Here is a 27,124-nt window from a genome sequence, read left to right on the forward strand (position 1 = left end):
ACGTCATAGTATAGTAAGGCGTTTTTTTCGGCCAAAAAAAGTCAAAAATTTTTTTGACCTCAAAATGTCATAAAAAACGTCATAGTATAGTAAGGCGTTTTTTTCGGCGAAAAAAAGTCACGTTTTTTTTTTACCTCAAAAAGTCATAAAAAACGTCATAGTATAGTTAGGCGTTTTTTTCGGCCAAAAAAAGTCACATTTTTTTTTTACCTCAAAATGTCATAAAAAACGTCATAGTATAGTAAGGTGTCAAAATCGGGCAAAAAAAGTCAAAAATTTTTTTTACCTCAAAAAGTCATAAAAAACGTCATAGTATAGTAAGGCGTTTTTTTCGGCCAAAAAAAGTCAAAAAATTTTTTGACCTCAAAATGTCACAAAAAACGTCATAGTATAGTAAGGCGTTTTTTTCGGCCAAAAAAAGTCAAAATTTTTTTTGACCTCAAAAAGTCATAAAAAACGTCATAGTATAGTAAGGCGTCAAAATCGGCCAAAAAAAGTCAAAATTTTTTTTTACCTCAAAATGTCATAAAAAACGTCATAGTATAGTAAGGCGTTTTTTTCGGCCAAAAAAAGTCACGTTTTTTTTTACCTCAAAAAGTCATAAAAAACGTCATAGTATAGTAAGGCGTCAAAATCGGCCAAAAAAAGTCAAAATTTTTTTTTACCTCAAAAAGTCATAAAAAACGTCATAGTATAGTAAGGCGTCAAAATCGGCCAAAAAAAGTCACTTTTTTTTTTTACGTCAAAAAGTCATAAAAAACGTCATAGTATAGTAAGGCGTTTTTTCGGCCAAAAAATGTCACTTTGTTTTTGACCTCAAAATGTCATAAAAAACGTCATAGTATAGTAAGGCGTTTTTTTCGGCCAAAAAAAGTCATAATTTTTTTTTACCTCAAAAAGTCACAAAAAACGTCATAGTATAGTAAGGCGTTTTTTTCGGCCAAAAAAAGTCAAAATTTTTTTTGACCTCAAAATGTCATAAAAAACGTCATAGTATAGTAAGGCGTTTTTTTCGGCCAAAAAAAGTCACATTTTTTTTTTACCTCAAAAAGTCATAAAAAACGTCATAGTATAGTTAGGCGTTTTTTTCAGCCAAAAAAAGTCAAAATTTTTTTTGTCCTCAAAATGTCATAAAAAACGTCATAGTATAGTAAGGCGTTTTTTTCGGCCAAAAAAAGTCAAAATTTTTTTTGACCTCAAAATGTCATAAAAATCGTCATAGTATAGTAAGGCGTTTTTTTCGGCCAAAAAAAGTCATAATTTTTTTTTACCTCAAAAAGTCACAAAAAACGTCATAGTATAGTAAGGCGTTTTTTTCGGCCAAAAAAAGTCAAATTTTTTTTTTACCTCAAAAAGTCATAAAAAACGTCATAGTATAGTAAGGCGTTTTTTTCGGCCAAAAAAAGTCACATTTTTTTTTTACGTCAAAAAGTCATAAAAAACGTCATAGTATAGTAAGGCGTTTTTTTCGGCCAAAAAAAGTCAAAAATTTTTTTGACCTCAAAATGTCATAAAAAACGTCATAGTATAGTAAGGCGTTTTTTTTTCGGCCAAAAAAAGTCACACTTTTTTTTTAACCTCAAAATGTCATAAAAAACGTCATAGTATAGTAAGGCGTTTTTTTCGGCCAAAAAAAGTCACATTTTTTTTACCTCAAAAAGTCATAAAAAACGTCATAGTATAGTAAGGCGTTTTTTTCGGCCAAAAAAAGTCACATTTTTTTTTTACGTCAAAAAGTCATAAAAAACGTCATAGTATAGTAAGGCGTTTTTTTCGGCCAAAAAAAGTCAAAAATTTTTTTGACCTCAAAATGTCATAAAAAACGTCATAGTATAGTAAGGCGTTTTTTTCGGCCAAAAAAAGTCAAAATTTTTTTTGTCCTCAAAATGTCATAAAAAACGTCATAGTATAGTAAGGCGTTTTTTTCGGCCAAAAAAAGTCAAAAATTTTTTTGTCCTCAAAATGTCATAAAAAACGTCATAGTATAGTAAGGCGTTTTTTTTGGCCAAAAAATGTCACATTTTTTTTTGACCTCAAAATGTCATAAAAAACGTCATAGTATAGTAAGGCGTTTTTTTCGGCCAAAAAAAGTCACGTTTTTTTTTTACCTCAAAAAGTCATAAAAAACGTCATAGTATAGTAAGGCGTCAAAATCGGCCAAAAAAAGTCACTTTTTTTTTTTACGTCAAAAAGTCATAAAAAACGTCATAGTATAGTAAGGCGTTTTTTTCGGCCAAAAAATGTCACTTTTTTTTTGACCTCAAAATGTCATAAAAAACGTCATAGTATAGTAAGGCGTTTTTTTCGGCCAAAAAAAGTGAAAATTTTTTTTTACCTCAAAAAGTCACAAAAAACGTCATAGTATAGTAAGGCGTTTTTTTCGGCCAAAAAAAGTCAAAAATTTTTTTGACCTAAAAATGTCATAAAAAACGTCATAGTATAGTAAGGCGTTTTTTTCGGCCAAAAAAAGTCACATTTTTTTTTTTACCTCAAAAAGTCATAAAAAACGTCATAGTATAGTTAGGCGTTTTTTTCAGCCAAAAAAAGTCACAATTTTTTTTGTCCTCAAAATGTCATAAAAAACGTCATAGTATAGTAAGGCGTTTTTTTTCGGCCAAAAAAAGTCAAAATTTTTTTTGACCTCAAAATGTCATAAAAATCGTCATAGTATAGTAAGGCGTTTTTTTCGGCCAAAAAAAGTCATAATTTTTTTTTACCTCAAAAAGTCACAAAAAACGTCATAGTATAGTAAGGCGTTTTTTTCGGCCAAAAAAAGTCAACATTTTTTTTGACCTAAAAATGTCATAAAAAACGTCATAGTATAGTAAGGCGTTTTTTTCGGCCAAAAAAAGTCACATTTTTTTTTTACCTCAAAAAGTCATAAAAAACGTCATAGTATAGTAAGGCGTTTTTTTCGGCCAAAAAAAGTCAAAAATTTTTTTGACCTCAAAATGTCACAAAAAACGTCATAGTATAGTAAGGCGTTTTTTTCGGCCAAAAAAAGTCAAAATTTTTTTTGACCTCAAAAAGTCATAAAAAACGTCATAGTATAGTAAGGCGTCAAAATCGGCCAAAAAAAGTCAAAATTTTTTTTTACCTCAAAATGTCATAAAAAACGTCATAGTATAGTAAGGCGTTTTTTTCGGCCAAAAAAAGTCACGTTTTTTTTTTACCTCAAAAAGTCATAAAAAACGTCATAGTATAGTAAGGCGTTTTTTTCGGCCAAAAAAAGTCACGTTTTTTTTTTACCTCAAAATGTCATAAAAATCGTCATAGTATAGTAAGGCGTTTTTTTCGGCCAAAAAAAGTCAAAATTTTTTTTGACCTCAAAATGTCATAAAAAACGTCATAGTATAGTAAGGCGTCAAAATCGGCCAAAAAAAGTCACTTTTTATTTTTACCTCAAAAAGTCATAAAAAACGTCATAGTATAGTAAGGCGTCAAAATCGGCCAAAAAAAGTCACTTTTTTTTTTTACCTCAAAAAGTCATAAAAAACGTCATAGTATAGTAAGGCGTCAAAATCGGCCAAAAAAAGTCAAAATTTTTTTTGTCCTCAAAATGTCATAAAAAACGTCATAGTATAGTAAGGCGTTTTTTTCGGCCAAAAAAAGTCAAAATTTTTTTTGTCCTCAAAATGTCATAAAAAACGTCATAGTATAGTAAGGCGTTTTTTTCGGCCAAAAAATGTCACATTTTTTTTTGACCTCAAAATGTCATAAAAAACGTCATAGTATAGTAAGGCGTCAAAATCGGCGAAAAAAAGTCAAAATTTTTTTTTACCTCAAAAAGTCATAAAAAATGTCATAGTATAGTAAGGCGTTTGTTTCGGCCAAAAAGTGTCACATTTTTTTTTTACCTCAAAATGTCATAAAAAACGTCATAGTATAGTAAGGCGTTTTTTTCGGCCAAAAAAAGTCATAATTTTTTTTTACCTCAAAAAGTCATAAAAAACGTCATAGTATAGTAAGGCGTTTTTTTCGGCCAAAAAAAGTCAAAATTTTTTTTGTCCTCAAAATGTCATAAAAAACGTCATAGTATAGTAAGGCGTTTTTTTCGGCCAAAAAATGTCACATTTTTTTTTTACGTCAAAAAGTCATAAAAAACGTCATAGTATAGTAAGGCGTTTTTTTCGGCCAAAAAAAGTCACGTTTTTTTTTTACCTCAAAAAGTCATAAAAAACGTCATAGTATAGTAAGGCGTCAAAATCGGCCAAAAAAAGTCACTTTTTTTTTTTACCTCAAAAAGTCATAAAAAACGTCATAGTATAGTAAGGCGTTTTTTTCGGCCAAAAAATGTCACTTTTTTTTTGACCTCAAAATGTCATAAAAAACGTCATAGTATAGTAAGGCGTTTTTTTTCGGCCAAAAAAAGTCAAAATTTTTTTTGACCTCAAAATGTCATAAAAATCGTCATAGTATAGTAAGGCGTTTTTTTCGGCCAAAAAAAGTCATAATTTTTTTTTACCTCAAAAAGTCACAAAAAACGTCATAGTATAGTAAGGCGTTTTTTTCGGCCAAAAAAAGTCAAAATTTTTTTTGACCTAAAAATGTCATAAAAAACGTCATAGTATAGTAAGGCGTTTTTTTTCGGCCAAAAAAAGTCACATTTTTTTTTTACCTCAAAAAGTCATAAAAAACGTCATAGTATAGTTAGGCGTTTTTTTCAGCCAAAAAAAGTCAAAAATTTTTTTGTCCTCAAAATGTCATAAAAAACGTCATAGTATAGTAAGGCGTTTTTTTCGGCCAAAAAAAGTCAAAATTTTTTTTGACCTCAAAATGTCATAAAAATCGTCATAGTATAGTAAGGCGTTTTTTTCGGCCAAAAAAAGTGAAAATTTTTTTTGACCTCAAAATGTCATAAAAATCGTCATAGTATAGTAAGGCGTTTTTTTTCGGCCAAAAAAAGTCATAATTTTTTTTTACCTCAAAAAGTCACAAAAAACGTCATAGTATAGTAAGGCGTTTTTTTCGGCCAAAAAAAGTCAATAATTTTTTTGACCTAAAAATGTCATAAAAAACGTCATAGTATAGTAAGGCGTTTTTTTCGGCCAAAAAAAGTCACATTTTTTTTTTACCTCAAAAAGTCATAAAAAACGTCATAGTATAGTTAGGCGTTTTTTTCAGCCAAAAAAAGTCACAATTTTTTTTGTCCTCAAAATGTCATAAAAAACGTCATAGTATAGTAAGGCGTTTTTTTCGGCCAAAAAAAGTCAAAATTTTTTTTGACCTCAAAATGTCATAAAAATCGTCATAGTATAGTAAGGCGTTTTTTTCGGCCAAAAAAAGTCATAATTTTTTTTTACCTCAAAAAGTCACAAAAAACGTCATAGTATAGTAAGGCGTTTTTTTCGGCCAAAAAAAGTCAACATTTTTTTTGACCTAAAAATGTCATAAAAAACGTCATAGTATAGTAAGGCGTTTTTTTCGGCCAAAAAAAGTCACATTTTTTTTTTACCTCAAAAAGTCATAAAAAACGTCATAGTATAGTAAGGCGTTTTTTTCGGCCAAAAAAAGTCAAAAATTTTTTTGACCTCAAAATGTCACAAAAAACGTCATAGTATAGTAAGGCGTTTTTTTCGGCCAAAAAAAGTCAAAATTTTTTTTGACCTCAAAAAGTCATAAAAAACGTCATAGTATAGTAAGGCGTCAAAATCGGCCAAAAAAAGTCAAAATTTTTTTTTACCTCAAAATGTCATAAAAAACGTCATAGTATAGTAAGGCGTCAAAATCGGCCAAAAAAAGTCACTTTTTATTTTTACCTCAAAAAGTCATAAAAAACGTCATAGTATAGTAAGGCGTCAAAATCGGCCAAAAAAAGTCACTTTTTTTTTTTACCTCAAAAAGTCATAAAAAACGTCATAGTATAGTTAGGCGTTTTTTTCGGCCAAAAAAAGTCAAAATTTTTTTTGTCCTCAAAATGTCATAAAAAACGTCATAGTATAGTAAGGCGTTTTTTTCGGCCAAAAAAAGTCAAAATTTTTTTTGTCCTCAAAATGTCATAAAAAACGTCATAGTATAGTAAGGCGTTTTTTTCGGCCAAAAAATGTCACATTTTTTTTTGACCTCAAAATGTCATAAAAAACGTCATAGTATAGTAAGGCGTCAAAATCGGCGAAAAAAAGTCAAAATTTTTTTTTACCTCAAAAAGTCATAAAAAATGTCATAGTATAGTAAGGCGTTTGTTTCGGCCAAAAAGTGTCACATTTTTTTTTTACCTCAAAATGTCATAAAAAACGTCATAGTATAGTAAGGCGTTTTTTTCGGCCAAAAAAAGTCATAATTTTTTTTTACCTCAAAAAGTCATAAAAAACGTCATAGTATAGTAAGGCGTTTTTTTCGGCCAAAAAAAGTCAAAATTTTTTTTGACCTAAAAATGTCATAAAAAACATCATAGTATAGTAAGGCGTTTTTTTCGGCCAAAAAAAGTCACATTTTTTTTTTACCTCAAAGTCATAAAAAACGTCATAGTATAGTTAGGCGTTTTTTTCAGCCAAAAAAAGTCAAAATTTTTTTTGTCCTCAAAATGTCATAAAAAACGTCATAGTATAGTAAGGCGTTTTTTTCGGCCAAAAAAAGTCAAAATTTTTTTTGACCTCAAAATGTCATAAAAATCGTCATAGTATAGTAAGGCGTTTTTTTCGGCCAAAAAAAGTCAAAATTTTTTTTGACCTCAAAATGTCATAAAAAATGTCATAGTATAGTAAGGCGTCAAAATCGGCCAAAAAAAGTCACTTTTTATTTTTACCTCAAAAAGTCATAAAAAACGTCATAGTATAGTAAGGCGTCAAAATCGGCCAAAAAAAGTCACTTTTTTTTTTTACCTCAAAAAGTCATAAAAAACGTCATAGTATAGTTAGGCGTTTTTTTCGGCCAAAAAAAGTCAAAATTTTTTTTGTCCTCAAAATGTCATAAAAAACGTCATAGTATAGTAAGGCGTTTTTTTCGGCCAAAAAAAGTCAAAATTTTTTTTGTCCTCAAAATGTCATAAAAAACGTCATAGTATAGTAAGGCGTTTTTTTCGGCCAAAAAATGTCACATTTTTTTTTTACCTCAAAATGTCATAAAAAACGTCATAGTATAGTAAGGCGTCAAAATCGGCGAAAAAAAGTCAAAAATTTTTTTTACCTCAAAAAGTCATAAAAAATGTCATAGTATAGTAAGGCGTTTTTTTCGGCCAAAAAAAGTCAAAATTTTTTTTGTCCTCAAAATGTCACAAAAAACGTCATAGTATAGTAAGGCGTTTTTTTTTCGGCCAAAAAAAGTCAAAAATTTTTTTTACCTCAAAAAGTCATAAAAAACGTCATAGTATAGTAAGGCGTTTTTTTCGGCCAAAAAAAGTCAAAAATTTTTTTGTCCTCAAAATGTCATAAAAAACGTCATAGTATAGTAAGGCGTTTTTTTCGGCCAAAAAAAGTCAAAATTTTTTTTGACCTCAAAATGTCATAAAAATCGTCATAGTATAGTAAGGCGTTTTTTTCGGCCAAAAAAAGTCATAATTTTTTTTTACCTCAAAAAGTCATAAAAAATGTCATAGTATAGTAAGGCGTTTTTTTCGGCGAAAAAAAGTCAAAAATTTTTTTGACCTCAAAATGTCATAAAAAACGTCATAGTATAGTAAGGCGTTTTTTTCGGCCAAAAAAAGTCAAAAATTTTTTTGACCTCAAAATGTCATAAAAAACGTCATAGTATAGTAAGGCGTTTTTTTCGGCCAAAAAAAGTCACATTTTTTTTTGACCTCAAAAAGTCATAAAAAACGTCATAGTATAGTAAGGCGTTTTTTCGGCCAAAAAAATTCAAATTTTTTTTTTACCTCAAAATGTCATAAAAAACGTCATAGTATAGTAAGGCGTTTTTTTCGGCCAAAAAAAGTCACATTTTTTTTTTACCTCAAAAAGTCATAAAAAACGTCATAGTATAGTAAGGCGTTTTTTTCGGCCAAAAAAAGTCACTTTTTTTTTGACCTCAAAATGTCATAAAAAACGTCATAGTATAGTAAGGCGTCAAAATCGGCCAAAAAAAGTCACATTTTTTTTTTACCTCAAAATGTCATAAAAAACGTCATAGTATAGTAAGGCGTTTTTTTCGGCCAAAAAATGTCACGTTTTTTTTTTACCTCAAAAAGTCATAAAAAACGTCATAGTATAGTAAGGCGTTTTTTTCGGCCAAAAAAAGTCAAAAAATTTTTTGACCTCAAAATGTCATAAAAATCGTCATAGTATAGTAAGGCGTTTTTTTCGGCCAAAAAAAGTCACATTTTTTTTTTACCTCAAAAAGTCATAAAAAATGTCATAGTATAGTAAGGCGTTTTTTTCGGCCAAAAAAAGTCTAAATTTTTTTTGACCTCAAAATGTCATAAAAAACGTCATAGTATAGTAAGGCGTTTTTTTCGGCCAAAAAAAGTCAAAATTTTTTTTGTCCTCAAAATGTCATAAAAAACGTCATAGTATAGTAAGGCGTTTTTTTCGGCCAAAAAATGTCACTTTTTTTTTTGACCTCAAAATGTCATAAAAAACGTCATAGTATAGTAAGGCGTTTTTTTCGGCCAAAAAAAGTCAAAATTTTTTTTGACCTCAAAATGTCATAAAAATCGTCATAGTATAGTAAGGCGTTTTTTTCGGCCAAAAAAAGTCATAATTTTTTTTGACCTCAAAAAGTCACAAAAAACGTCATAGTATAGTAAGGCGTTTTTTTTCGGCCAAAAAAAGTCAAAAAATTTTTTGACCTCAAAATGTCATAAAAATCGTCATAGTATAGTAAGGCGTTTTTTTCGGCCAAAAAAAGTCACATTTTTTTTTTACCTCAAAAAGTCATAAAAAATGTCATAGTATAGTAAGGCGTTTTTTTCGGCCAAAAAAAGTCTAAATTTTTTTTGACCTCAAAATGTCATAAAAAACGTCATAGTATAGTAAGGCGTTTTTTTCGGCCAAAAAAAGTCAAAATTTTTTTTGTCCTCAAAATGTCATAAAAAACGTCATAGTATAGTAAGGCGTTTTTTTCGGCCAAAAAAAGTCACATTTTTTTTTTGACCTCAAAAAGTCACAAAAAACGTCATAGTATAGTAAGGCGTTTTTTTTCGGCCAAAAAAAGTCAAAAATTTTTTTTACCTCAAAAAGTCATAAAAAACGTCATAGTATAGTAAGGCGTTTTTTTCGGCCAAAAAAAGTCACATTTTTTTTTTACCTCAAAAAGTCATAAAAAACGTCATAGTATAGTAAGGCGTTTTTTTCGGCCAAAAAATGTCACTTTTTTTTTTGACCTCAAAATGTCATAAAAAACGTCATAGTATAGTAAGGCGTCAAAATCGGCCAAAAAAAGTCACATTTTTTTTTTATGTCAAAAAGTCATAAAAAACGTCATAGTATAGTAAGGCGTTTTTTTCGGCCAAAAAAAGTCACATTTTTTTTTTACGTCAAAAAGTCATAAAAAAAGTCATAGTATAGTAAGGCGTTTTTTTCGGCCAAAAAATGTCACTTTTTTTTTTGACCTCAAAATGTCATAAAAAACGTCATAGTATAGTAAGGTGTCAAAATCGGCCAAAAAAAGTCACATTTTTTTTTTATGTCAAAAAGTCATAAAAAACGTCATAGTATAGTAAGGCGTTTTTTTCGGCCAAAAAAAGTCACATTTTTTTTTTACGTCAAAAAGTCATAAAAAAAAGTCATAGTATAGTAAGGCGTTTTTTTCGGCCAAAAAAAGTCTAAATTTTTTTTGACCTCAAAATGTCATAAAAAACGTCATAGTATAGTAAGGCGTTTTTTTCAGCCAAAAAAAGTCAAAATTTTTTTTGTCCTCAAAATGTCATAAAAAACGTCATAGTATAGTAAGGCGTTTTTTTCGGCCAAAAAAAGTCAAAAATTTTTTTTTACCTCAAAAAGTCATAAAAAACGTCATAGTATAGTAAGGCGTTTTTTTCGGCCAAAAAAAGTCAAAATTTTTTTTGTCCTCAAAATGTCATAAAAAACGTCATAGTATAGTAAGGCGTCAAAATCGGCCAAAAAAAGTCATACTTTAGTAAGGATCCGAAATGTCGTCAGAAACGTCATAGTATAGTAAGGTTTTAAAATCGGTCAGAAAAAGTCATATCATAGTAAGGCTTTGAAATCAGCAATTCTTACTGTGTATGCCCTTGGATCAGGTTTTGGCAGTCCAAGATATCTCTCTGAAAATGCAGAGGCTAAAGGCAAAAGAGAGGTTCAATTAATACTTTGCTTTGCAAATCTTATTATTAATAATAGGATTGATGCATCATTTCTGTCCGTTCTCAGTCCATTTCGAAGAGTAAAGCACACATTTTCAGGTTTTTCCCTTGCCATTTTCAAATATATTCACCCATCTACATATTCTTTAGTCTCAATGCTATTGTGGACTGTCTTCATTTGCAATTCCAAACTCATGCCATGTCATGTCCTGTCTCTCACCCCCTCTGGCAAAGCGAGAGAAATCAGACGGGAAATTCGTCACACCCCGAAAACCAGCTCCTCCTTAATTTGCAGTTTCCTAACTCGCTGCACCTACAGGTACAAGAGCACTGTCTCTCTTCCTCCTTTTCTCTCTCTGTCACTCTCCTGATACACACAATTCTACATTTCACACATTTTATTCCTTTGTTACCTAAGGTGAGGCTGGTGTAGTTAACTTTGTCTGGCACTCTTATGATTGGGTTCTAGGTGTATCGGCACCATCACACTGATAAGGTGATCAAGCTCATTTTTTTCCCCCTCACACATAGAGAACGTACAGTACATGTATAACGCAGTGGCTGAAATAACTTCCAGCTGCAGGAGCGAAGGTGCTAGATTTGCAATCTCTCCTTTTTTCCTCTTTTGAATAGTTTCTGACAACCCTGCCACAGCCTGAATGATTGTGCAGAGATACTGTATTGGTTTACCCCACAGAGCAGAGACTATAGCTTTTTGCATGTAAGCCTACAAATTAAAAAAAAAATTCACTGCAAACAAACAGCTTACCATACAATTCAAAGTCGGTGATGGGTGACAGGACAGCTCCACATTTCACAGGAGACTCCTCACCACTGACCAACAAACTGGTCACGTAGCCACCATAAACCTGAGATACAAAAAAAAAAGCATGTTATCACAGATGGTTTCCCAAGCTGAGAGTCAGCGAACATAATAGTCCAATCTGGATGTTAAATGTATGATGGATGTATGATTCCTTTCAGCTACACACTGATGCTATTCTTACCTTTCCAAAAGCTCCAACTCTGGTTTTGTCAACATAGGGCTCTTTCAAAAGAAAACTGCAACAGATAAACAACAATTCTGGTCAGGAAGAACATTTCTACTTTGACTGTGGTATACACTGTCCTACAACTGCATGTTATACTTGTTACACTTAAAAAGTTATAAGTTCCACAATTAACAATGATTTAAAAAAAAAAAAAAACATAAGATAGTGATATTATTACTGTACTATCTCTACAGTTCTTATCCATATTTTGAATTCTAACTGACCAATTTATTATTGGAATATGTGTGAGTATGTTGAAAAAGATAGAGACATTTATTGCTAAAATAGTACATAATGTCGAGATAAAACTACCATGACACTGAATTGGAAAAATGTTTTTTTTTTAAAGGTGTGGAGATGGCAGTTTACTCTGTCTTTCAGGTTTTTAAGAAGACAAGATGAAAATTTCCTGCTCCACATACTTGAGTGCATCCTTCTGATCCTGTTCCTCGAACACGCCCAGTTTCTTCTGGATCCGGTACAGCAGGTTGGTGCCCTGGAAACCGCTGCCTCGTCCATCACAGCGCACCACGATGGCACCAAAGCTGCTCACCAGCACCGTGGCCCAGTCCATGTGAAACTGCTCTGACACCATCTGACCACCAGGTGTCCCATCGCTGCACATGAACAACCACAGACAACCAGATCAATGCAATGCAAGGCTGCTACATGCAATGTAATGTATTTTTCTTAAACTAAAATGAATAGTGTAAACTGTGTGCCTGGGAGTCTGTGGGTACAAGTCCTAATGAATATGAAAAGCCTAGATTTCTGCTGCAGAGTAAAAGAAAGGAAATGAATTCTAATGAAAGACTGAGGTGGACAGGAGGGTGAGTTTCCTCATTCTGAATGCAATTATTATCCAGCTAGAGCAGAGGACGAAGCAGCACGTCTTTGTGTTAGATTAATATGCCTGATTAAAACTCTGTCCAGGAAATCTGCATTGATGAGGACAAGCATGTCCTCATATAACTTGGGGAGAAGTGTGGATGTGAGTCTGCACTGCACTGCTAATGCACACAACCTTTTAGATGTGTGAGTGTGTCAAAACGTGTGCCCATACATACATAAGCAGGAGCAGCGGGTAGTGTGAAGTGTCCATGAAGCCTGCAGGTTTGAGGATCTGCATAGACAAGGCTGTAATGCAGAAACACTGCTGAATTGTTGTTTCACAAAATTATATGTATTTCATTTAATTAATTGAAAAATAAATAATTTGCAGGTCTTAAATGTGACTAAGGCTGTGACACACAACACGTACTGTAATCATCCATGTTGATCTCCTTGTACTCCACTTTGGGCATCTGCATGGAGTCCAGGGTCTGCTTCAGGTTCTCATTGTCCTCCAGTTTATATACTTCTGCAATACCTGTGGACAGAAAATGATAAACCATCAGAAAATCAGTTTGTATTTACTAGAGAGTATTCCATGTCTGTACAGGAGTGTAGTTAAAGGTTTCAACTCAACTCAAGAACTAAAAATTTGTATACAAGTTTGTATAGCTATTGTATTAAATTGAACACTTGACATTCTCTTATTAACTTCTTGTAAAGGACAATTAAAACCAGTCTGCAATGAAAATTGAAACTAAGTGTGATTATTATTGCATTTCAAATAATGATTTCAAAGTTGTGCTCATCTATTAATTCAAATAAGATGGGGGAAATGTGTTAACCTGTGTGTTTAAATTCATACAACAAAGCAACTCCACACAGTATCAGAACCAGCCGTACTTATTCAATAGCTACAGGTGGTTTGTGCAGCTGAGTTATCACCCTCGGTTGCTATGACTGCTGAAGTCAGAGGGGATGCAGCAAACATTGTATGTAGAGATTGGTTTGTGTAAAAGGTGAAAAGGCAGCATCCAGGAGGGAAATCAACAGGCTGCTGCCAGAGCTGACAAGTTCTGACACACTCAGATAAAACCTGCCAAGCTGCTGGAGGAAAACTTCAATTAAACTTTCTGAAAGGAAGAAGAGGGAGAAGAGCTCTGTCTGGATTACTGACTGGAGCCATACACAACAAGCAGCGTGCTTCTGTATGCATGCACAGGCTAATTGATGATCCCCTGACTTTCTCTTTCTGACTCTTATACTTGTTAATAATCATGGCTTCCTTACTACATTGTTTGGATGACACTTTGCATATATTAGGAAGGTAAGTCATGTTAACGGCAGCAAAATTTTAGACCTGTCAGCATAGAAAAATCTCTAAAAAAAAAGCAAACTCACCAGTTTTGTAGGTGAAAAATTAGCAAAACATTATTGCCCTCGCAAAAACACTGTTAAACAGTTAAATATATCAAATAACCCACAGCAATAAAATTTCACTGCAGCATTTACAGACTTATTTTTTACATAGGGCAGGGACGTGATATTGGTAAAAGCTGACACAGACTGGCACACGCACACTGTAGTAATCAAATTACAGTATGCTGATACTGCCGTTGGGCAGGTCATAATTTAATGAGGACATCCATTGTGAGGGGTAATGTGATTACTTCCATCATGCTGGACTTGGCTTGTAGACAAACAGTGACTCAGTGCACAGGTGGTCAATCTGCAGTGCATTGGAAACACTTCTGTCCCTATTTGACAAGGTCATTTTCAATCTAGTTATTATGCTAATGAATACAAGGTCACTTGTAATGTCTTTAACATAATTCAGAGTGTGGTAAATGCAAATCTGTGATTTAGCTGTTTGAAATACTCACTTTCTCTGTCTTGTGTCTCACTCTCGACGTCTCTCTGTGTCTTGTAAATGGCTACAAACGGGATGTTTGGGCCTGAAGAGAAAATCAGAGAGGTTAAAAAAACAGGTCCAGACTTCCACAGATATGTAGTTTCATATTTATTAACATCATGCAGTGTCACTGTTCTATCAGCCATTGTTTTGATATAAAAGACACCACTAAATGGGAATTATTCCACTTAAATTTCAATGTATCCAGTCTCTCTGTTTTCTTAAGAAACCACTGTCCTGACTTACAGGTGCACAGGTATGTTCAGCTGCTTTTTTAGACATGAGTCTAAATTTATCATCAAATGCACACTGATGTCAAAGTCTCCTAGAGTGGCTGTATATAGTAAGGGAAAAGAAAAAAGTAAAAACCAGAGCGAGACATCCCGGATCTTTTGTCTGTCAGACAACGAAGCAATTCTTTCCTTATTCAATTTATGTAATGAAACAGCTGAAATAGCTTGTCTGTATTTAGGCTGCAAACCGAAGCAAAGTCCGTCCAGTTAAGCCCTAAAACCTCAAAGAGGAGAGAGGAGGGGCAGCAAATGAAGTGACTGATGCACTTAGCAAATTGGGAACACAGTACAGGAACACTGCGGCTGCATTTCGTGGAAAGTACAACATTCACTCGCTCACTCCCTTCTTTTTCTTCTACCCACTCTCTCTCCTCGCGGTAATGATATCATAACCTCATCACATAAATTCTTGTAGGCAGGCTGCAGGACAGGAAGAGAGCTGCATTACAAATGTATGAAGCACAGGACCATAGGCTGTGATTGATTTCTAGGGTCAGCAGGGAGGGTTTTTGACAGCATTATGGTCATTCGTTGTTTGATCTGAGTTCAGTGATGATCACTTAGTAAGGTTCAGAGATGACTGACACACAAGTGTTGAATCAGTGATTAAATATTGAAGCTGTGAGGCTTCAAGTCAGGCTGAAATCACAGAAACATGAATCTTTTGACACCATGGGCTCTATTTTTGTAGCAGCGTGAAGACAGTGCTATGACATTTTGATATTTTTCTGATCTTGAAAAGCGCTTCGCCTGTTCTTCTGGTATTTTCATGCCCGGCACAAAGCATACGGATCAAAGATGGAGGCAGAAGGGCAACAAGATCAGATCAAGATCTGTGTTTTGCTGGTGATAACTGGCACTGCTTTGATAGCTGGGTGATTCTAGCAGCAGTGTAAATACATGATGTAAGAGGGCAGCACTGAATAGTAGCTTTTATGTAAGTATATTTACTCAAGTAATCTACTTGCAGCGTACTTACTAATTTAGTATTTCCATGTTACTTTACTACATTTCTGAATGAAACATATTTATTCTTCTGCATTTCTTTAAGAGCCATTATTTACTCATTTCGGGTCAGAGTGGTCAGCTGTAACCTTATTTTATTTCCCTAGGAAGGAAATGCTACAAGAGTACTGGGTGAAACATTTTCATCAAAGCTCTTGAAAAGGTAAGAAATGACTAGTGTGACTGGCTGAAAGGATAATTATTAATCACCTCACCCCTTTGAACTGTACATTCCATTTTAGCTGAGCGTTTTACACACAAGACTCTGTCATAAAAGTAGCGAGTGTGTTTGGGCACGCCCTCACTAGATGCTGCACTGTGCTGTTAAAATAGAGCCCAATTTGTCTTCATGAGGTGGAAAAGTTGAACAGAGAGTTGAAGAAAGAGAGAATGGGGACATGAGCCAAATGTGCAGTGTTAGCTACCTTCACATTTGAGCAGGAAATAGCTCATGTTGTGGCTGAAGGAGCCGCTAATGTAGCCACAGCTGTCGGTCAAGGCACAGGACAGGCAGCGGCGGTTGAACGAACCAAATGTGTCCGCACTACGGAAACAAAGAAGACATCTAACTCTTTTTTTATCCCAGTGAGCAAAATGTAAATGCACTACGGAAACAAAGAAGACATCTAACTCTTTTTTTATCCCAGTGAGCAAAATGTAAATCTTTAAAATCTCAACAGTTGGTACAGATGTCAAAAAAGGAGCCATTACCTGTACAGATGCCTTCGTTTTGGACCATCCTCAGTGCTCAAGAAGTATCTGCATTAATGCAAAGACAAAAACAAGTGTCATGGCAGCAGATTTGAGTTTACCTATAACACATACAGTAATTCATAGAGGCACAAAAAAATCTAGTCTAATCTTATCTGGGAGTTTAGCAGAGCTGTGTTCCCCACTCATCTCGGGGGAGGGGAAGAAAACACCTGGAACATACAAACGCTGCCCCAACTACTCACTAGAATAGATGTTTCATAAATGAATGATGGAGGGGAAAAAAAGGGGGATGAATCATTTTAGAACAGAAGTAGGCCGAATCTTACCCCCTTAGGGAAGAGATTTTAGGGTGAGAGAACTCAAGCTTTAAGTTTACACTGGGAACAAAAAGCGTAACTGTGTTTCTATATATGCTTGTGTGTGTGAATGCAGGTGTGCACAGTAGATGTGAGATCACGTTAGTCATAGTCACAGTTGCCTTGTGGCCTGGAGTGTGGGTGTGAAATTATCTGGGAGTGATGGGGATGAGTCACACTCCTCATGGGTGCAACAGAAACATTTAGAGCAGTTTATTTTGTGGAAATGTATGAGCCAGAGGAGGAACATGAGGCTCAACACAATAAACAATAAGTATTGTTGCCTTCTAAAAATGTAACATCGCTGCTATGAACTAGCCATAGATCATAATCAATACACAGTCTGACAATAAACAAGATCATTTTCCTGCTGGATAGCAACAATTCAAACGATGGTTTCAGCACCATGGAGAGAGGCAGAGAGTAACGTAGCATTTGGATGTGGAGTCTCTCTCTGTTGCTGTTCGTGGTGTTGAAACATCCATTGTTTCTCTTCTAAAAACTTCTTCACTGAAGCTGTTTTCTTATCACATATAGCTAATTGGTATTTTTAATATTCAAAAGTGTACTTGTGCTGCAACCATGTTATTTTTGTTTGTTTGAAAATAAACAGTGTGTGCAGCTATTTATTGGTGGCAGTGGGGTGGTGTTAGTTTGGGTGGTTGTGTTGCTGAAGGTTTGGAGGTGCTCACATCAGTTGGCTCTCCTCATTGTAAGCCAGGACTTGGGTGACATCCCAGTCTCCAGAGGTGATGGACTGCAGCGTGTCTGTACTGGTGTTGGGCTTTGGGGTGTGAAGAAGTGAACAGAAAAAGAGAAGAATGTGGAGCTTTAGTATCTAATGTCGAGTCTGTATTGAGATAATACAAATAAGCTTACTTAACAGCACTAAAATGATCAATAAACATAGGATAGTGCATAAAAAGTTATTTTTTCAAGAGTAAATGAAGTTTGAAAATGAAAAATATGACACAAATCTGTAGCTGATAGGAAAATACAACAAAATAACAACTACACTTCAACTAGGCCTTCTTCCTTTATCAGTTTATGTACTTGGTGTTACCCACATTTGCTAATTCCAATATCAAACTCTACACAGAAATATTCTATTACCTGGGAGATGGACATGGAGATGTGGAAGAACTTGCCCCTGCCTCCTTGAGGAATGGCCCGAGTGAAGAACAGCTTGAGCCCGTCTTTGGAAAACAGAGGCCTCTCATTCTGAAAACACACAGAAACTGTATAAATGGATTGGTAAATGCAATAGTTATACAGAAAATATTCCACATTAAAATTTACAAAAGACAACATACAAAAGCCTGCAACACTGCCATGTAATGCTCAAGAGTTTAATCTAATTTCTGTGCAAAACAGAGCAGTAATCCGAAATGAGCTGCTAAATAAATCTGAGTGAACAGTGGCTTTGATTTAATGACCATTAATCAATTCCACAAGAGTCAAATCTAAGCAAGTTTATCATAATGAACAGCTCCAACAATAATTTACACATGTCAACATTCTCACCTGCCTGTGCAACCACCCTTCACTTTCATCCTCATGTTTCTGAAAAAAAACCAAAACAAAACAGATTGACAGGTGTCAGTTGGCACATGAAACCAGCCTGTGATCCATGCAGCACATGTAACATTCAAGCTGGACTCAGATGTACCTTAGTGCAGACTCCCGTTGTGGCCTCACACAGTGTGAGTATAGAGATGTTCTGGGCTCTGTTCAGCCAGTTGATGGCCAGTTTGGTGGTGGTGGCCCATTTCACCATGGTAACATAGTATTCACTAAGAAACAGAGACATTTTTAAATATAAAGTTTAACTGTTTACATTTCAAGGTCTGTGAATCAGCAGTGTAAGTTGGTAAGTGACCAGTCACAAAGACAAAAATAATAAGACGACGACTGAAAAAAAAAACATGCCAAAATGTTTCCATTCACTAATTGCAGATCATGGTAAAAAATTAAAAAGAGATAAAACATTTATGATCTCTTGCAGAGAAATTGAGATATTGGAGCTGCATACAGTATAATGAGCCACAGCGAAGGAGGAATAAAAAATTGGGTATAAATATGACCTGAGCAAATGGGGGCATTAAACTTAATGGAACTAAACACAGCACCACATTAAGTAAAATGTATCACTGGAGAAATAGAATTTACTGAATCTATGCACAATGACAATGACAGGAACAGAACTGTTAGAAAAAGAAAATTAAAACTGTAAGACATTGTGAGATATATGCAAACTTATTTAGCATCAGAATATTAACATCCACAGACATTAGCACTATATCATACATGAAAGAATGTAAATTTACAAATATGTAAATTAATACCGTATGTGCAGGAGGGGGGTCAACTGACTGAGTAGAGAGACTTATTGATGGGCAGTTTTCACATCTTACCCTATCCTGGGATCGTCAGGTCTTCTCATCTCAATGGTGTGAAGAGGGCCATTAAGGTTCACAACATACAGAGTGATAACTGGGTTCTCCTCACCAGCCTGAACAGGGTGAGAAAAACATGGGAAAACTGTGCTTAGTGAACCATGAAAATTCAAAAGACCATATATCTAAAATATCCTCACTTGTATCAGTAGAGTGATTTAAAGGGGTAAAATGTATACCTTAGGATAGTGGTACTCCTTCCCCATTGGGTAAGGTGTGCCTGTGAACATGGGCAGTTCCATCCTGGGCACCAGGGTGTCATTGATCGTGGCATAGGCTAACCTTGCACCATCTGGAGACCACCAATGGGCAATATGGGACTGGAAAATCTCCTCTGAAATAGTCAGAACAAAATGACCATCGATCTTAATGACAGTGAATAAAAACACTCAAACAGCAGAGACACAAGTTAAGTACATGGCTGCAGGCCAACACAATCACACTGTTGTTACTTGTCAGAGTTGGAAATTGACAGATGTTCAGGGAAAATGTCTTTTAAATGTCTGGACTTTTAAGTGCTGTGTCATTAGCAGCATCCTTTGTATCACATTGCTCTTTGTTCAGAAAAGCTCAATAAATTATTAATTCACACATTATGTCTCCTGCTGGCCACCATACGAGATTTATGGATGTGAAGCTGAGCAGTTTTTAAAGATGTAACAGTCAAATGTAAGCAGCTGGAGTAACACAAAGGGCCAAGAGCCCACAGAGCCCAGTGCCAGAGGAAAACACTAATAATCCATTTAATCAAAAAATAGGAATCAATAGTAATAAATTTGTCTCCAAAAAAAAAAAGAAAATCTAAAAATTGGGTCAAAATGGCAAAAAATAAAAACTTATCCTCTTTGCCCAGCAATACACTCTAATAACTCTTGACCGACCTGTTTGCTATATATGGATCCTCTCACTCACTTTTTATCTCTCTCTCAAACCTACACACAAAAACACACACAGTAGCAAATACTGAGGTCATAAATCACAACAGCTTTTAATCTCAGTACAGCCTATCGACCAAAATAGACCTCAGCTACATTCCCTAGAAATGATACAAACAGCAATTTCTCACCAAGTACAACTACACAGCGCACTCCAGCAGATAACTTTAGTTTTTTGGGTTGTTGTTACCTGTGTGCACCACTTTCAGAGAGAAACTAACTTCAGCTCATTTCAGACTTGACCTGCTGGGTTCCCCTGAGACTCTGTGTGATTGCTACATAATTTTATCCAAACACATGTGCACACACACTCCTGCTCAAAGAGAAAATTGGGGACAACAGCAGTCTAGGTCCTTCATCTCTGCTGCAACACACACACACACACACACATAGAAACGCCTCTGTCAACATTCAGTGACTCATTAAGAAATTATGCAAATAACAGCTCGCTGAGGGAACTTTTTGACAACATAAAGCATGGCTGTGACAATTCGACTTCATTATTAAGTCTGTGGCGGCGACGCAGACAGCATCGAAACAGTCCGACTTATTGTTACAGGCTGCCACGAGCTACATTTGTATCAACTTTTGCAATTAAAATTTCATTAATGCTGTTTATCTGAGGGACTAGGTGCTGGCTTTGGGGAATTTACAGACATCAACTACCAATTAGCATTTTCATTAACTGTGCACGCTTGGTGGAATTACTTGAAATGCAGCATCATTTGACAATCAGCTGCAGTACAGATGCTTATGTATATTAGTTCTCCATTGCAATTCTGCAAAAGTCTGTGGCCTCTTTCCACTGCTGGACACTGTTAAACTAATTATTACTCCAGAAATCTCTCTGTTAGTGACATGAAAAGAAATAGGGCTAATGGTAGCATTTGGTCAGGTTAGTCTTCGCTCTCCTGGCCTGCCTGGGGTATCCACCGGCACCCTGCTGGCAGAGCTCAGTGGGGCATGATTGGATCTCACTGTCTGATGATGAACTGAGAAGCACAGCACGGCATTAGCAATGATGAAAAAAATAAAATAATAAAAACGATTTCCCGCATGGACAGTTCCACCGCTGCCTGCTAACTCCAACAGCGGCAGCATAAAAAGCTTTCCATGTGGAGTGGAACCGCCGGGCTGTCGGATCCGCTCGGCTGGGGACGCCCAGTCACCTTGGCTAGTCAAGGAGAAAGTGGTTAAGTTTCCTGAAGCATCCTGATATGTGCGTGGTACCAAAAGAAAGTGAAGAGACAAAAGAGAACGTAATAGTGAGAGAAGGGAGTGTTAGTGAACCACTTTTGATGAGCCAACTCTCATTTTCCCTCTCTTAAGTAATGAGATTGTGTCTCTTCTTTTTCCAGCAGCCTCGCTGTAATGATAACCAAGGTGAGCTGTCAGAGGCTCATCTCCTCTCTCCGTGTTTTCCATCCTGCTGTGCATACTACATTATTCACTGAGTAGAGGGTATTATTAATGCATGAGATACCATGAGTCAAGTGGCCTGTGGGAAATAATGAGTGCAAGGTGACAGACTCAGGTAGAGTGAGCTAATGAGAAGAAGAAAAGAATATCAAACTTCCCAGGTGGCATTTAGTTGATTTTTTGTTATTAGTAGAAATGCAAAAAAATGTGCTTATTGAGGATATTCGTCATATGGTGGCATTGTAACACGAGAAATCTGTATTGACAAAGCGATCAAGTTGATTATTTCTGTAGATAAAATGAGCGCATGTTTCCAACAGAGGGCAGCAGTGTCTCATGCTAAGTCCATGAAGTAGAACAGCAGTTGTTGTACAGAAAGAAATGCAGCTTTTGTTGTGCTTGTGTTGTTATTTGTACTCTGAATATTTGTAGCCTGCAGTCCACCTCACCCATCAGAAGTAACATAGGCACCTATCGGGCCAATAAAATGAGAAGCACACTCAAGACCTATCAAATATAAATATGGCATGGCGGAATCCTATAAACTATGAAATTTGACAGCAGAGACACACCCTCCTCCTGGATCACCTCCGTGAAACAGCTGTTACTATAAATACAGAGCAATTACCTCTGCGCTCACTGAGGTGACAGTGAAAGTGATAACTGAGCAAAAACAGAAAAGCACATGACGGAGTGAGGTGAGATTTTACTAAGCAATCTACAAAGCCTTATCTACAGTTTGTGGCTCAGTCCAAAGAAAACATTGCTAGATGACGCAGGAAGATAATGCTATTATAATGACTTGTTTTTGCAGGTCTATATTAAGCAAATATAAAGCTTTATGGAAGGATAAAGCCATCGTGTATACATTTGTCCTGCAATAATACCACACACAAATTATCCAGAAAGCTACAGAACATTTTTTAACAGGTTTTTTTTCTTCATTGCTTTTGCTGTGCAGCTGTAACTGGAACGGGCACTCCAACAATTCTACACATGAAGTGCAGTTTGACTGATTGCAAGGATTCCTACCCAGCCTTTGAAGACAGTTGTAAAATGTCGTCTGTGTGAAAATCTACACCGATGATTGTTTACCAGTAACTCCAAATCAGCATCCTACAATCACAACATCAAAGATATAGATGCCAAATCTTCAAACTTGTTTGTGATAAGAAAACTGTCTGATACTGACTTTCCCAAACCTGATTTCTGTGACAATCTACAAGCAATTCAGCTCAGCTGCAGGAAAAAAAAAAGTTCTACAAACTACTGGCAACTGTGTGTCTCACAACAGTTTGAGCTTGTATTCACACCAAACTAAAACCAACATTTTTATTCCCTTTATTAATCTTTCCTTTTCCAGTGCACAAGTGCTGATTATGTGGTTACCCTATGCCCCTCAGGCTCTGACACAAACAGAGTGATAAACAGAAACAACCCTATGAACAAGCCTCTCGATACAAACAGTCATCTAGCCAAACATCTAAGGGGCAAACATGACTCAAATCAAAGCCACGCCGGGTTTTTATCTTGGCACACCAGAGCCCAATAAACAGCTGTGTCCTCAGGCTGCGTCACACTGCAGGATGTGTCACTATCAGTACAGCCTCAATAATCAGACAGCCGACAGATGACAGAACACTTGAGACTCTCCTGAGGCGTTTTGGACTATTACACACAGCCGACGGGGTTCTTGGCTGTGTCTCCTCTTTTTTAATTTAGCTTTTAATTTTTTCTTTTCTCCTGTCTCTCTTACATGCGTGCTACAAACAAACACATACACACATACAGACATTCACGGATTAAGACAGAAATGCGAGCCAGAGGATATTCAAGCCTGGGAGATTATTTGCCAACCTTTCACCCCACAGCATCAAATCTGCAGCGCAGCGACAGGCAGAGCTTAAGACCTCATTTCTCCTCAGCGGAAGTCTGAGCCTCAGCTTGACCTTGGCCAGAGCAGCGTCTGAGTCATTAGCATGGAAAATCTTCTGCCACGCAGTCTCACCGATGAATGTAAATATTACACAACCTGGCACAGCCTCTAAACTCCCCTGCAGATGCTAGCATCACCAGTGGGCAACCCCAAATCTATTTACAGGCTTATAGATACATTTTTTTCCTAAAAGGATTTGTCATTAATAAAAATGAAGAGCAAACACAAGAGCATTAGTGAGGAAGCTGGCCAATAAGACCTGGAGGTGTTGGATGGGGCTGAGGTCAGGGTTACATGTAGGCCAGCCAAGTACTTTCACATTAAACTGGGAAAAATATGGACCTGGGTTTGAGCACAGAGGCACAATCTGAACATTATAACCCTCATGAAGGTACAGTGGGAGTTAGTGTAGGACTGCGTTAGTTTTAGTTTGTCTGCTAGAAAACAACTAGAGATTTTGATTTAATGACCTGAATATCTTAAAATATACTTAGATAAGGTTTTCAATCAGAACTCCAAATAATGTTTGCTATCTCTAATTAAAATGAGCAATTAACAAGTAAGTGATTTAACATACTTTTAAATAAAGTGAATATTAGTACCAAACACTGTACTGAAAATTATCTCGAGAAAATAACAGAGGAGGACCGGAAGTATTTCAAAATCACACTGAATACAAAAGCAGTTTACATGCAGGAATAAACACATTACAATTCTATTGTTCTATGATTCATTTTTAACTCAACATTATGAAGCTGATTCTGTGTTTTATGTCTCAGTGAAAGATTTATCCCGTCAATAAACGATGAGTGTAAATTACCAGGCCTTCAGCTGCCCGTAAATATGAGTCAGGGGGTCAGACACTGCAATATCGCACTGATTAATGTTTAAATGGCTGAGAATGGATATTGCTCTTGAAGGATGGACGTGGTTTCAAATGCCAGCCTGCCTAATGCAGAGATAAGAGGAGCCATGGGTTGACAACATTAAATAAAAACAGTGCTGCCACACAGCTCCTGTCTTGGAGCACAGGTGACCTCAAATAACCTCTGTGTCACAGTGTTTCAATCCTGACAGGCCTCGTAGTTGGCAGCCGTTCACAATTATCAAACATATATGTATTGTTTTATAGTGTTACTCAAAGATTAACAGCTTTTTCTATACCGTAGGTTGTCTCTGTTTCTCTTATCTCTGTATCTGCCACTCCCCATCTCCCTCTTGCTCTGTTATTAAAACTCTGTTCCACTGGAGCAGAGAGTGAACCCAGTGCAGCGGATATTAATTCATTAGTTAAATTCTAACACAGTACCCATCCCGTTTTTTTGTTTTTTTTTACTGCGAGGCACACAGGTGAGCTTTGATCGGCGGCGTTGAAGCTCAGAGAGCACCATGACATCTGTATCAGAGTGTATACAACACACGCCACCACTGAATTAATGCAAATCAACCGATGTAGAACATTCATTCATTTTCGGCGGCTGTGTGAAGCAGAAGCAAATTGACAGACTTTCCATTTTTAATTTACCTGCAGGAAAAAAAAAGTGCTACACCCCAACAATACTAATGCTGCTGCACACGCTGGGGAGTCCGTCTGTCTCGTGTCATTAGTTCCTGATACATGTGTTCCTGCAGAGTATTCAGATTATAGTAATAGGATAAAGGGAGAAGACATGCTATTGGTCACAATCGTGGAAAGTTAATTTTGTGCATCTTTGAATTCCTAGAGTTATGTAACTCTACTCTCTGATACTAGGAACTTGAGTGAAAATGTCAAGGATGGCAGAAAATATCAGAGAGGATAAGGATACCAGGTTTGAAAATTAATAGTTATCATTTGCATTCAGATGCAGTCTGAAGCATCCTAGTTAATGGCTTTGTGATGCTCTTCATTATGCACAAAACTATTCACTCGCACTGCATGTGCATTTGATCTGAAACTGTTGTTTGGGCTGTGGATTATCCAGAGCGAGCTGTTTCTGCAAAGACATATTGCTGTTTTCTTTTTCTAATTTACATTTTCAGTGTTTTGAGCCGTACAAACAAAGTTCCATTCCCCTCCAATGGTGCAGGAAACCTCCACATGTAAAACCAAAACTGTGCGTAGGGCTTGATAACATTACTGGTAACTGAGACGAGTGAGCTTGTTTGCTATTTTGATGAACTGACCCTTAATCACTTTAACTGCAAGGCCTTTTTCCTGCCTTACCTTCGTAGAGCCAGTCACTGAGCCCATTGAAGATAACACCCTCCTTGCCAGTGGACACCAGACGAATGGACCGGCTCTCCACTGTAGAGCGGTAGTAGATGTTGTTCTCAAAAATGAAGATCTACAAGGGTCAGAAAGAGAGAAAAATATTCTTTAATCCAGACTGTGATTTGCAAGATATGAGATAAACTGTCTTGGAAACTTGGAAAACCAGGATAAGAGCAAGTTTGCAGACTTTGATCTGTAGCTGACCCACAGGGAACTGCCCTATGAATAAGCTGTTACATTACTATTATTACTGCATGAACAAGATGAAACCTAACGACAGGTCAGTATTCATACTGACACTTTACACCAATTAGTCACAACATTCAAAGCAGTTACAGGCTTTAATGTTGTGGCTGAAAGGTGTATGTCCCGAGTGGGAGAACTGAGCGAGGCAGAAGTCATGTTATCACAGGCGATATCAATCTTGGGGTCAAAACACACATGCTTTTTCACCGGTCACCCACAAGGGATCAGTACACACATTTGCAATAGCACCTTTTGATTTGAGGAAAACCCAAGTTTTTGTTAAAAGTACAAAGGGGGGAAAAATGAGTCTTTTCAGTTTCCTTTTAAGACGGCAAACCTTGGGACCAGATTTTGACTTTGACACTCTCCTCCACAGGCCTGCAGGGCTTTGAAGATAACTGAAGGTCAACTCTTTCATTACAGAGAATAATAGATCATCAGCACCCACGGTGAGCGTGCTAAGGCGGGGCAGCTCTTGGGGCTGGAATTTTAAAATGTTACAGCCTTAATGCCATGCTGAAATCAATCTCAGGCTATTACAGAAAAGGGCTTGCTCAGTATCTCAAGGATTATGGAATCTCTTGGCCTCGAGCTGGAGCCATGGTATCAGTTTGTGAACTGTTCTCCAAAAACTATTCTCTCTGAGAAGTCTAAATGATGGGGCGATGTACAGCAGGAAATCCAATAGTGAAGCTGTTTAAGACTGCTGCATGTTTTTACTTCATTCTACAGTGTGAATAGGCTCTAACAAGACAAATGAACCACTACTTTACCATTTGAATTTAGCATTTTGTAATCTTTCATTACACAGTGGAATGTGGTATTTAGTATATACAGTGAAAACCAGGTACCTAAAAGTTTCTCCACTAATCCTTACAACCCTTTAAAGGTGCCACAGAATCTGTCACAATTAGTTTCTCTTGAGGAGACACAGGCTGTGGGCCCATGTGGTTTGGTGTCACTTCGGTGCAGATGGAGTCCCTGTATAGAAGCTAATCTAGGCCACAGCACAGAGAGAAGACCTGGCCCCGTTCTCTGAAGGGAGGTGGAACTCTGCTAACGATCTGGGATCCACTTTTATCCTCACTGAGAATATTTGGAGCAGATTACACAAACACAAAAGTAAGTTTGTTACTTTGGTTTGTTCTAGTTGGTAAAACAAAAACAGCTACAAATAAAACTGCAGTGTTATGAGAAAATGATTCTTGTAGTGGGCTTTGTTTGGAATAAGAATGTCATGTGAACAAACCAGATGAAGCAACCCCAAAATGCATTGTGGTATTAAAGGGGCACTTCATCAATTTAAGTCAGTCCTGAGGAGTTCAAATCTGAAATATATATGTCTATATCAGGTAGGGAAAGTCTAAACAAAGATGCATTATGGGAAGTATAGGTTCTAAAGATTCTGAATCTTGACCCATATTAGAGACTAAAATTTAGGATAACTTTCCAGAAGGGCAAAACTTAATTGCTGGAGGACTCTTTCAATACTAATCTTCCACAGGTTCGAGCTAAAG

General features: G+C 36.1%; 1 protein-coding gene across 4 annotated transcripts in view; it reads right to left on the reverse strand.

Moving 5' to 3' along the window:
- The window catches only part of dpp6a (dipeptidyl-peptidase 6a), a 232,245-nt gene that overhangs the window by 66,302 nt on the left and 138,819 nt on the right, over positions 1 to 27,124 (reverse strand). For all 4 annotated transcript variants that reach the window (XM_041065383.1, XM_041065384.1, XM_041065380.1 and 1 more), the window contains 16 exons: positions 25,314 to 25,434; positions 18,997 to 19,151; positions 18,776 to 18,873; positions 18,031 to 18,154; positions 17,886 to 17,924; positions 17,475 to 17,582; positions 17,054 to 17,145; positions 16,003 to 16,050; positions 15,717 to 15,835; positions 13,965 to 14,036; positions 12,512 to 12,619; positions 12,318 to 12,387; positions 11,673 to 11,867; positions 11,206 to 11,260; positions 10,968 to 11,067; positions 10,116 to 10,174 (listed from right to left, as the gene is read on the reverse strand). In XM_041065383.1, coding sequence (XP_040921317.1) covers positions 10,116 to 10,174; positions 10,968 to 11,067; positions 11,206 to 11,260; positions 11,673 to 11,867; positions 12,318 to 12,387; positions 12,512 to 12,619; positions 13,965 to 14,036; positions 15,717 to 15,835; positions 16,003 to 16,050; positions 17,054 to 17,145; positions 17,475 to 17,582; positions 17,886 to 17,924; positions 18,031 to 18,154; positions 18,776 to 18,873; positions 18,997 to 19,151; positions 25,314 to 25,434 — 1,563 coding nt within the window. The remainder of the gene's footprint in view (positions 1 to 10,115; positions 10,175 to 10,967; positions 11,068 to 11,205; positions 11,261 to 11,672; positions 11,868 to 12,317; positions 12,388 to 12,511; positions 12,620 to 13,964; positions 14,037 to 15,716; positions 15,836 to 16,002; positions 16,051 to 17,053; positions 17,146 to 17,474; positions 17,583 to 17,885; positions 17,925 to 18,030; positions 18,155 to 18,775; positions 18,874 to 18,996; positions 19,152 to 25,313; positions 25,435 to 27,124) is intronic.

This window comes from Toxotes jaculatrix, chromosome 20 (assembly GCF_017976425.1).
Source record: "Toxotes jaculatrix isolate fToxJac2 chromosome 20, fToxJac2.pri, whole genome shotgun sequence".
NCBI classification, from domain to species: domain Eukaryota; kingdom Metazoa; phylum Chordata; class Actinopteri; family Toxotidae; genus Toxotes; species Toxotes jaculatrix.